Source organism: Lathyrus oleraceus, chromosome 3 (genome assembly GCF_024323335.1).
Source record: "Lathyrus oleraceus cultivar Zhongwan6 chromosome 3, CAAS_Psat_ZW6_1.0, whole genome shotgun sequence".
Lineage (NCBI taxonomy): Eukaryota > Viridiplantae > Streptophyta > Magnoliopsida > Fabales > Fabaceae > Lathyrus > Lathyrus oleraceus.
In genome coordinates this window covers 256,941,172-256,953,437 of record NC_066581.1, presented here as the reverse complement: position 1 = coordinate 256,953,437, position 12,266 = coordinate 256,941,172, and the positions used below count along the sequence as shown (strand labels likewise).

The following is a 12,266-nucleotide window of genomic DNA, read 5'->3' as shown; positions in this document are numbered from 1 at the left end:
GCGCTGACTAGGGGTGTTCAGATCCAATCCAATCCAAAAACCGAACCGAAAACCGAAATCCAAAAAAACCGATTTTTTTTGGATGTATTTGGATCACCATGTTGCATAACCGATCGGTTCGGTTCGGTTTACGGTTGGCTTCATGAAAACCGAACCGGTATTACTTCCATTTACTCATCCTATTAAATTAATTATGTTAGCCACCACTAATTTCTCTAGAGAATCTCAATCACTTCTGTAGTTTCCCTATTCAGATTTTGAATTATACGCAAAATTAAATACAATGAATGCTATTCATTGTTATTATAACCGCAAGAAATTCAATTTCGGCTCAACGTTAAAGTTGAATCATGGCCTTTCTTCTTCTTCAGTTCTCTATTTAAGGTCTGTATCTCCTCTTTCAATTTCAATCACTTTTCATCAAAAGAAAAAAAAAGTCTAAATCAACATTCATCTCAATTAGTTTTCTGAATTATACTATCAGTAAGCAAGTTTCTTAATTTTTTTGATTTTGTCTTTTTTGTACTTTATACTTTTGTTCGATCAGATTTTCTAAAGTTGTACTAATTTTTATCCTTTTGTAAAGTTGTTCTAATTTGTGTTGTTGAAATCTTATTTAAAATTAACTTACTTATGTTCTAAATTTTATAACACTAGTTTACTAAAAATTATTTTCATTAGTTTTCTGATGTGAAATCGTTTCATGTTGGTTATAACAGTAACAAATTTTATTTAGTTTTTCATAATTTCTTCAAGGTCTATTCTTTGTTAGTTTTTCATATTTTGTTTCATAACTTTTTCATAATATATTCTTATTAGCTTTTTTTACAACTAGCTGTTTATACTTTGTTCTAATTTTAAGTTTGATCTATTTTTACAGGAATGAGCCAAACTGATCCTGTAACTCAATCTGATATTGTCAACAACCTTATTCAGGTATCAAAAATTAATTTTAAGTGGATTATTTTACCTTTGAAAATGTTGGTTAATGTTACAATGGTGTAATATTGTGTTTCCTATTTTATAGGCTGAAACAACTGAAGCTCCACCTCCATCGGTACAAAGTAGTGAAACAAACAATGATGAAGAAAATGCTAACAAGAAAAGAAAGGTTGGAGAAGCTTCCAATGATTCTAATGTTATAGCTGGAGATTCAGGTAACAGAAAACCTATTAAATCTAGATCTTGGACTTGGGAACATTTTACAAAAATAGGATCAAGAGCTAAGTGTAATTGGTGTGATGTAACATATGCTGCTGATTCACAAAGAAATGGCACTAGTAATTTAAAACACCATTTGCTGCATCAGTGTAAGAAGTTTCCAAAAGAGTCTCTTGATCCCACTCAACAGACTCTTGTTCTTCAACAATTGGAAAAAGAAGATGGGAATGGATCTGGTAGTGTTTTCACTGGTGTTCATTTTGATGCCGAGGCATGTAGGAAAGCTTTAGCTAGGATGATTATTGTTGATGAGTTGCCTTTTAAGTTTGTTGAGGGAGAGGGGTTTCTTCATTTTATGAGTGTTGTGCAACCTAAACTCTCAATTCCTAAAAGGATTACAATTGCTAGAGATTGTTGGGATTTGTACACGAGTGAGAAACATAAGTTAAAAAGTGTGCTAAATAAATCAAATCAATGTGTCTGTCTTACAACTGATTGTTGGACATCTGTTCAAAATTTGAGTTATCTTTGTCTCACTGCACATTTCATTGATCATGATTGGAAAATCCATAAAAGGATTCTGAATTTTTGTCCAATTGTGAATCACAAAGGAGTAACCATCGGCAAAAAAATTGAAAAATGTTTGGAGGAATGGCTAATAGGTAATGTTTTCACCATTACGGTTGATAATGCTAGTTCTAACGATGTTGCTATAACTTACTTGAAAAATACAATTAACGATTGGAATTCTCATCCATTGAAAGGGGGACATATGCATGTTCGCTGTTGTGCACATATTCTGAATCTTGTGGTCCAAGATGGGCTGGAAGACTATCATTCTTCAATTAGTAAGATTAGGAATGCTGTTAGATATGTTCGTGCATCTCCGGGTCGTATGGATAGGTTTAAAACTTGCATTAAGGAAGTTAGGTTACAAGAAAAATCAATTGTTCAGTTGGATGTTTCCACTAGGTGGAATTCCACATATATTATGCTTGAAAGTGCATTGAAGTTTCAAAAGGCATTTAAGAGATTGAGTGAGAAGTGTGCTGATTTTGTGCTGATGAAAGATGGTATTCCTAATAAAGAGGATTGGGATAATGCAAAATGCTTTGTTAATTTTTTGAAAATATTTTTTGATATCACAAAGAAGGTTTTAGGTAGTACTTTTGTGACCTCTTCTCAATATTTTAATGAGCATATTAAGATATTGACTACCTTGAACGGGTGGATAGAATTAAAAAGTTCAGACAACTTGTGTAACACCCTTCTAAAATACCCCAATTATTTAATTAAAATAATAAACATATATCAGAGTAATTATGCAGTTAAGGGTGTCACACAATCATTCACACCATGTTCCAAAATAATTGTCATGCTCTTTATTTAATCAATTAAACATTTGCATAAATCGCAGCGGATATAAATCAAATTAATCAAAACATGTAACATACTACATGTAAACTGGTTCAACAATCTTTAACAACATAATTAAAAAGGTTCCCTCCCGATGTTACATCTATCAGAGCATGACCCACTAAGGAGACTACACTAGACTCCAAGCATTCGCTTCTACTCAACTCATTTCTCGTTACCTGAAAAATAGTTGTAAGGGTGAGTTCCTCAATCAATATAATAAGCATTATAAAACAACATGTAATGCCAAGTAATTAACACATCAATCACCCTAATTGCAATACACATTCAGTAATAGCTCATTGGCTTAAACATCATTCTCAACATCAATATACAATACCAGTATAATCTCAAATCATACTTAACAACAACACAACACACGTATAATATTGGAACACATCCATTCATATTATACGCCATACATATTTTTATGCAATGAGACTCTACACATGCGGTACCGACTATTCTCGAACATATAGTTCAAGCTCACCGATCCCTCCAGATACGGCTACTAAGCTCACTAGTCCCACTCATTGAGACCTAATGACTCACTCACTAATTCCTCACCATGGGAATTAGCTACAGCCCCAAAGGCTAGACTATGCAAGCTAATCATCTAGCATGCAAACATCAACAACAATTCACAACGATTCACTCACCAATTCCTCACAATGGGAATTAGCTACAGCCCCACAGGCTATGCCATGCACACTAATCATCTAGCAATGCAGCATCAACAACAACTCACAATGGACATATGCTCACACTCTAAGCCATACAACAGTCCATTCACAAATACATGCGTAATATATACATTCACAACATTTTGCATATCATCATACATCATCAATACATGTATCAACACATCATCAACACATGTATAAAACACTTCCTCAACACATGTATGAAACACCTCAGTAACACATGTATAAACACTTCTTCTGCCTTGCTCGCTAGGCGAGGCAGTGGCGAGGCTCTGGTTCGCTAGGCGAGCTCAAGGCGAACAGCTCCAGGAAATTGGTAAATTAATTCGCTAGGCGAGCTCAAGGCGAAGGTAATAGCGAACTCATTTTGTTTTGGTGAAAAACACAGCTAGCACTCACTCGCTAGGCGAAGCTCCAGCGAGTCCACAGCGAACATTACAGTAGCAAAACCTCTCAATCTCGCTGGGGCGAGGTTGAGGCGCGTTCCTTCGCTAGGCGAAGGTTATGTTCGCTAGGCGAACATGACAGTTCACCAGACGCGTTCTCTTTGGGCAGGGATCTCATGTGCCCATTCCAGACCCTTCCCACTCAAACTTACCCGTCGCCATTCATCACCAATTTATCGGTTTGATTACACACACAATTATCAATTTGATTACGGTTTTCACTCAACCTATTCATCACAAATTTTTCAGCATTCTAAATCCCAATTAGGGTCGATTCAACGGTTTCTCACTACCCATTACATATTATCCCATAATACCCATTAATCGACGATAAACCCCCCTTACCTTAACAATCCGGCGAATCTTTGAGCTTCAAGCCTTTCCGTTCTTCAACCTTTGCTCTTCAGCTCCTTTCTCCTCTTCTCTGCCCTTTCCCTTTTCACGATTTTCTCTGTTTTTCACGTAGAAACCTTTTTACTCCAAAATGGGACTTTTTCCTTAATTCCAACTTATATATTTTCCAATTTATTTTATTCCAATAATAAAATAATCCAATTATTAAATTAAATTAATAATATACTATTAACTTAAATTTAAATAATTATTTTATTTTATTGGGGTGTTACAACTCTCCCCCACTAAAAGAGTTTTCGTCCTCGAAAACGTACCTCAAGTGAACAACTCTGGATAAGACTCCCTCATCTTACTCTCCAGTTCCCAAGTCACATTGCCACCTGCTGGTCCTCCCCAAGCTACCTTCACCAAGGCAATCTCTTTACCCCGCAACTGCTTCAACTCTCGATCCTCGATCCTCATAGGTGATGTCTCAACAGTCAGGTTATCTCTCACCTGTACATCATCTACTTGGACTACATGCGACGGATCATGAATGTACCTCCTCAACTGAGACACATGAAAAACCTCATGCAAATTTGCAAGCGACGGCGGTAAAGCGACACGATAGGCTACCTCCCCTATCCTCTCCAAAATCTGATAAGGACCAATAAATCGCGGTGTCAACTTCTTCGACTTCAAAGCTCGACCAACACCAGTTACCGGAGTAACACGAAGAAACACATGATCTCCCTCTTGGAACTCAAGTGACTTCCTCCTCTTATCATGATAACTCTTCTGACGACTCTGAGCAATTCTCATCTTCTCCTGAATCATCTTAATCTTTTCCGTAGTTTGTTGAACAATCTCCGGTCCAACCACAGCGCCCTCACCGGACTCATACCAACATAAAGGTGTCCGACATCTCCTACCATACAAAGCTTCAAACGGTGCCATACCAATGCTCGAATGAAAACTATTGTTGTAGGTAAACTCAATCAAAGGTAAATAACAATCCCAAGCACCTCCCTTTTCCAAAACACAAGCTCTCAAAAGATCTTCTAATGACTGAATCGTCCTCTCAGTCTGACCATCAGTCTGCGGATGATATGCAGAACTCAATCTCAGCTTAGTTCCCAAAGCCTTCTGCAAACCTTCCCAGAACTTCGATGTAAATCTAGGATCTCTGTCTGAAACAATACTCGACGGAATACCATGCAAACTTACAATCTTCTCAATATACAACTCGGCTAATCTCTCTAACGGATAATCCATTCTGATCGGAATGAAATGAGCCGATTTTGTCAACCTGTCAACAATCACCCAAATGGCTTCAAAATTCTTATTTGTCCTCGGCAAACCAGAAACAAAATCCATACTGATACTATCCCACTTCCACTCTGGAATAGCCAACGGTTGCATTAGCCCAGACGGCTTCTGATGCTCAATCTTTGACTTCTGACAAGTCAAACAGGAATAAACAAAACTCGCAATTTCTTTCTTCATTCCCGGCCACCAAAATAACTTTTTCAAATCATGATACATCTTCGTAGCTCCAGGATGAATACTCAAGCCACTACGATGTCCCTCCTCAAGAATACTCTTCTTAAGCTCAATAACATTCGGAATACACACCCGACTACCAAATTTCAAAACACCATTCTCATCAACTCTGAATTCACCACCTCGACCTTGATTCGCTAAAGTCAACTTATCAACCAAATGCATATCGGATTTCTGACCCTCTCTGATCTCCTCCAGAATACCACTCGTTAACTTCAACATTCCCAATTTAACACTGTTGTGAGTACTCTCACACACCAAACTCAAGTCTCTAAACTGCTCAATTAAATCCAATTCCTTAACCATTAACATAGACATATGTAATGATTTCCGACTCAATGCATCAGCCACTACATTTGCTTTACCCGGATGGTAATTCAACCCAAAATCATAATCCTTCAGAAACTCTAACCATCTCCTCTGTCTCATATTCAGCTCTTTCTGATCAAACAAATACTTTAAACTCTTATGGTCACTGAAAACCTCAAATCTTGATCCATACAAGTAATGCCTCCACAACTTCAAAACAAACACTACAACTGCCAACTCTAAATCGTGCGTCGGATAGTTCCTTTCATGAACCCTCAGCTGTCTCGAAGCATAAGCTATAACCTGCTTATTCTGCATCAACACACCACCCAAACCCAACAATGAAGCATCACAGTAAACTTCAAATGGTTCCGACGAACTCGGTAACGTCAAAATAGGAGCAGTAGTCAACCTTCTCTTTAACTCTTGGAAACCTTCTTCACATTTTGAGTCCCAAACAAACGCTTGCCCCTTTCTAGTCAACATCGTCAACGGTAACGCCAACTTAGAAAATCCCTCAATGAACTTCCTATAATAACCAGCCAAACCAAGGAAACTTCGAATCTCCGCAACAGACTTCGGAGCTTCCCACTTAGATACCGCTTCTATCTTAGAAGGATCAACAGCAACACCACCTCTTGAAATCACATGACCAAGAAAACTAACTTCTTCTAACCAAAATTCACACTTAGACAGTTTAGCAAATAACTGCTTTTCTCGCAGCACTCCTAAAACCACTCTCAAATGCTCAGCATGCTCTTCTTCAGATTTCGAATACACCAAAATGTCATCGATAAACACCACAACAAACTGATCCAAGTACGGATGGAAGATCCTATTCATGTACTCCATAAATACTCCAGGCGCATTAGTCACACCAAAAGGCATTACAGAATACTCATAATGTCCATACCTCGTTCTGAAAGCAGTCTTCTGAATATCCTCAGTTTTCACACGTATCTGATGATACCCAGATCTCAAATCTATCTTGCTGAACACACTCGCACCAACCAACTGATCCATCAAATCATCAATCCTCGGCAAAGGATACCGATTCTTGATCGTCACTTTATTCAGTTGCATGTAGTCCACACACAACCTCATAGTACCTTCCTTCTTCTTAGCCAACAACACTGGTGCACCCCACGGTGACACACTTGGACGAATAAACTTCTTATCCAACAAATCTTCCAACTGACTTTTCAATTCAGCTAACTCAACAGCAGACATACGGTACGGAGCCATCGATATCGGTCTAGTACCAGGTACCAATTCAATCGAGAACTCAACTTCACGCTCTGGCGGTAACTCATTCACTTCTTCCGGAAACACATCAGGAAAATCACACACCACTGCTAGATCACGAATCACTAGTTTATCTTTAGCCTCTAAAGTTGCCAACAGCATAAACAACTCTGCCCCATCTGCCACTTCCTCATTCACCTGCCTGGCTGATAGAAACAGACTCTGCCCTTCCTCAGTCTCAGGAAATATCACCGTCTTATCAAAACAGTTGATATAAACTCGGTTAAACACCAACCAGTTCATACCCAAGATAACGTCAATCTGCACTAATGGAAGACACACAAGGTCTATCCCAAAATCTCTACCAAAAATATTCAAAGGACAACTCAAACAAACCGAAGTAGTAGTCACTGAACCCTTTGCAGGAGTATCAATCACCATACTTCCACGCATCTCAGATATCTCTAATTTAAGCTTCACAGCACAATCCACAGATATAAAAGAATGAGTAGCACCTGTGTCAATAATAGCTATAAGAGGAAAGCCATTAATATAACACGTACCTCTGATCAAACGATCATCTGCAGAAGTCTCAGAACCTGATAGAGCAAAAACCTTGCCTCCTGACTGATTCTCCTTCTTCGGCTTAGGACACTGGGGACTGATATGACCCAACTCTCCACAGTTGAAACAAGTTACAGTCTTCAATCGGCACTCTGCAGCCAAGTGACCACCTTTCCCACACTTGAAACACTTCATCTCAGCACTGGTACACTCATGAACACGATGTCCAGCCCGACCACATCTATAACACTTAGCAGGAGCACTAGAGTCTCCCCCACTAGGCCTCTTCATGCCACTCTGCTTCTGAAAACCTTTGCCAGCTGCATACGGTTTTCCACGATCCATCTGATTCTTACCCTTCCTATCAACCCTCTGCTGATAGCTCTCTGCTCTAGCCTTGGAATCCTGTTCAAAAATTCTGCAACAGTCAACCAAGTCAGAAAACACCCTGATCCTCTGATATCCAATAGCTTGTTTGATCTCAGGACGCAACCCGTTCTCAAACTTCACACATTTCGAAAATTCTCCAGCAGCCTCATTATAGGGAGTATAGTACTTTGACAGCTCGGTGAACTTCGCAGCATACTCAGTAACCGACCTGTTACCCTGCTTCAATTCCAAAAACTCTATCTCTTTCTTTCCTCTGACATCTTCTGGAAAATACTTTCTCAGGAACCTTTCCCTGAACACAGCCCAAGTGATCTCAGTATTCCCAGCAGATTCCAACTCAGTGCGGGTAGCAACCCACCAATCATCAGCTTCCTCTGACAGCATATGTGTACCGAACCTGACCTTCTGGTTATCAGCACACTCAGTTACCCTGAAGATCCTCTCGATCTCCTTCAACCACTTCTGAGCGCCATCTGGATCGTATGCTCCCTTGAACATTGGAGGATTGTTCTTCTGGAACTCACTCAGTTGACGAGCAGCTCCCATCCCCACAACATTCGGATTCCCTCCAAGTACTCCAGCTAGCATACCCAGAGCCTCAGCAATCGCAGCATCATCTCTACCTCTTCCAGCCATCTCTATTCTGAAAACCCAGCAAGCTAAAACAATAAGTACTGATAGGGTTACACAACTCCTATCCCGTACAGGGAAAACAGAATAATTACGACTCGACACGACCGACTATGCTCTGATACCACTAATGTAACACCCTTCTAAAATACCCCAATTATTTAATTAAAATAATAAACATATATCAGAGTAATTATGCAGTTAAGGGTGTCACACAATCATTCACACCATGTTCCAAAATAACTGTCATGCTCTTTATTTAATCAATTAAACATTTGCATAAATCGCAGCGGATATAAATCAAATTAATCAAAACATGTAACATACTACATGTAAACTGGTTCAACAATCTTTAACAACATAATTAAAAAGGTTCCCTCCCGATGTTACATCTATCAGAGCATGACCCACTAAGGAGACTACACTAGACTCCAAGCATTCGCTTCTACTCAACTCATTTCTCGTTACCTGAAAAATAGTTGTAAGGGTGAGTTCCTCAATCAATATAATAAGCATTATAAAACAACATGTAATGCCAAGTAATTAACACATCAATCACCCTAATTGCAATACACATTCAGTAATAGCTCATTGGCTTAAACATCATTCTCAACATCAATATACAATACCAGTATAATCTCAAATCATACTTAACAACAACACAACACACGTATAATATTGGAACACATCCATTCATATTATACGCCATACATATTTTTATGCAATGAGACTCTACACATGCGGTACCGACTATTCTCGAACATATAGTTCAAGCTCACCGATCCCTCCAGATACGGCTACTAAGCTCACTAGTCCCACTCATTGAGACCTAATGACTCACTCACTAATTCCTCACCATGGGAATTAGCTACAGCCCCAAAGGCTAGACTATGCAAGCTAATCATCTAGCATGCAAACATCAACAACAATTCACAACGATTCACTCACCAATTCCTCACAATGGGAATTAGCTACAGCCCCACAGGCTATGCCATGCACACTAATCATCTAGCAATGCAGCATCAACAACAACTCACAATGGACATATGCTCACACTCTAAGCCATACAACAGTCCATTCACAAATACATGCGTAATATATACATTCACAACATTTTGCATATCATCATACATCATCAATACATGTATCAACACATCATCAACACATGTATAAAACACTTCCTCAACACATGTATGAAACACCTCAGCAACACATGTATAAACACTTCTTCTGCCTTGCTCGCTAGGCGAGGCAGTGGCGAGGCTCTGGTTCGCTAGGCGAGCTCAAGGCGAACAGCTCCAGGAAATTGGTAAATTAATTCGCTAGGCGAGCTCAAGGCGAAGGTAATAGCGAACTCATTTTGTTTTGGTGAAAAACACAGCTAGCACTCACTCGCTAGGCGAAGCTCCAGCGAGTCCACAGCGAACATTACAGTAGCAAAACCTCTCAATCTCGCTGGGGCGAGGTTGAGGCGCGTTCCTTCGCTAGGCGAAGGTTATGTTCGCTAGGCGAACATGACAGTTCACCAGACGCGTTCTCTTTGGGCAGGGATCTCATGTGCCCATTCCAGACCCTTCCCACTCAAACTTACCCGTCGCCATTCATCACCAATTTATCGGTTTGATTACACACACAATTATCAATTTGATTACGGTTTTCACTCAACCTATTCATCACAAATTTTTCAGCATTCTAAATCCCAATTAGGGTCGATTCAACGGTTTCTCACTACCCATTACATATTATCCCATAATACCCATTAATCGACGATAAACCCCCCTTACCTTAACAATCCGGCGAATCTTTGAGCTTCAAGCCTTTCCGTTCTTCAACCTTTGCTCTTCAGCTCCTTTCTCCTCTTCTCTGCCCTTTCCCTTTTCACGATTTTCTCTGTTTTTCACGTAGAAACCTTTTTACTCCAAAATGGGACTTTTTCCTTAATTCCAACTTATATATTTTCCAATTTATTTTATTCCAATAATAAAATAATCCAATTATTAAATTAAATTAATAATATACTATTAACTTAAATTTAAATAATTATTTTATTTTATTGGGGTGTTACAACTTGCTTGGAATTATGGCTGAAAATATGAAAGTTAAGTATGATAAATATTGGGGTAAGGTTGAAAAAATGAATATGTTGATCTTTGTTGCTGTTGTGCTTGATCCTCGACATAAGATGCAGTTTGTTAGGTGGGGATTGAACAGGGCATATCCAAATGATGTTGCTGTATCTTTGTATAAAAAAACGGAGGATACATTAAATAAAATATTTGAGAGTTATAGGCTTTTCCTTGGTAACGGTCAAACTGAAAATGTTACACATTCCACTCAAGAAGTAGAGTTGGTAGAACTTAAAGCACCAGAGGATGCATTTGCTTTAGAGGTTGAGATGGACATGAATCTTAATGAGAGCATGCAGAAAAATGAATTGGATTTGTATCTCATGGAGAATTTGGAGAAGAAAGGTCCTGGTTTTGATATCTTGAATTGGTGGAAGGTGAATTCCAACAAGTATCCTATTCTTGGTCAAATGGCTAGAGATATATTGGCCATTCCTGTATCTACTGTAGCTTCAGAGTCTGCCTTCTCTACCGGAGGTAGAGTGCTTACTTGCTATAGAAGTTCTCTTACGCCAAAAACAGTTGAAGCTTTAATTTGTACACAAAATTGGTGTAAATCTTCCCCGGTGTCGGTGGATATTGAAGAGCTTGTGGATGAGTTAGAAAATCTGGAATTAGGTAATTTACTTATAACTTATATTATTTTTTGTTGAGCATTGTTTATCTTTTATATTGAGTAATATTTATCTTTATTTTTGTAGAACTTGCTCCAATCCCACAATTGAATGAAGGTGTATCTGATATAGACTCTGATTAGCTTTTGATATCTGAAAGAATTGGGTAGATTGTGAAGCTGGAGCAATTGCAGGATAATTATTGTGAAGCTGGAGCAATTTCAGGATAATTAGAAAATTTTAGATTTGTCTATCAATGTTGCAGGCTGTGATTTTGAAACTATCAATTATGCTGTCATTGATATTTTTCTTGAAGTTTTATTATTATATTCACTTTAATGCAGCTTTGGTATGTTACTGTCATATATATTTGTCATATATTTAATTTATATTACAAGTCTCCCTATAAGCACTAAGTAAGCAGGTCTCCATATAAAATATTTATTACAGCAATGTCTATTTCGTTGGGATAGATATTGTCCATATATTATAATGAATCTTTGCAACAATGACATCAAATAGCCATATAATATGAAAATTAGATATTGTCTTAGTAGACGTTGGTGGCATAATTGTAACTGGTATTGATTTATATTCGTTTTAAATTTCACAGTGTTGATTTAAAAACCGAATAAAACCGATTCAACCGAACCGAAGTAAACCGTATAAATTGGATTGGATTGGATTGGATTTTTCTTGTTGTCATCCAAAAACCGAACCAAACCGTATGCTTTATATATTTTGGATCGGATGATATTTTGTCTC

The 12,266-nt window shown here is 38.3% G+C and overlaps 1 protein-coding gene across 1 annotated transcript; it reads left to right on the top strand.

The window, feature by feature from the left end:
• Positions 1 to 283: 283 nt before the first annotated feature.
• Positions 284 to 12,063, top strand: LOC127130720 (zinc finger BED domain-containing protein RICESLEEPER 2). Its single transcript, XM_051059688.1, has 8 exons — positions 284 to 384; positions 548 to 560; positions 682 to 718; positions 881 to 936; positions 1,028 to 2,393; positions 10,816 to 11,061; positions 11,116 to 11,505; positions 11,589 to 12,063. The coding sequence occupies exons 1-8, from the start codon at positions 284 to 286 to the stop codon at positions 11,642 to 11,644; spliced, it is 2,265 nt and encodes a 754-aa protein (XP_050915645.1). The 3' UTR covers positions 11,645 to 12,063.
• The last annotated feature ends 203 nt before the right edge of the window (positions 12,064 to 12,266 follow it).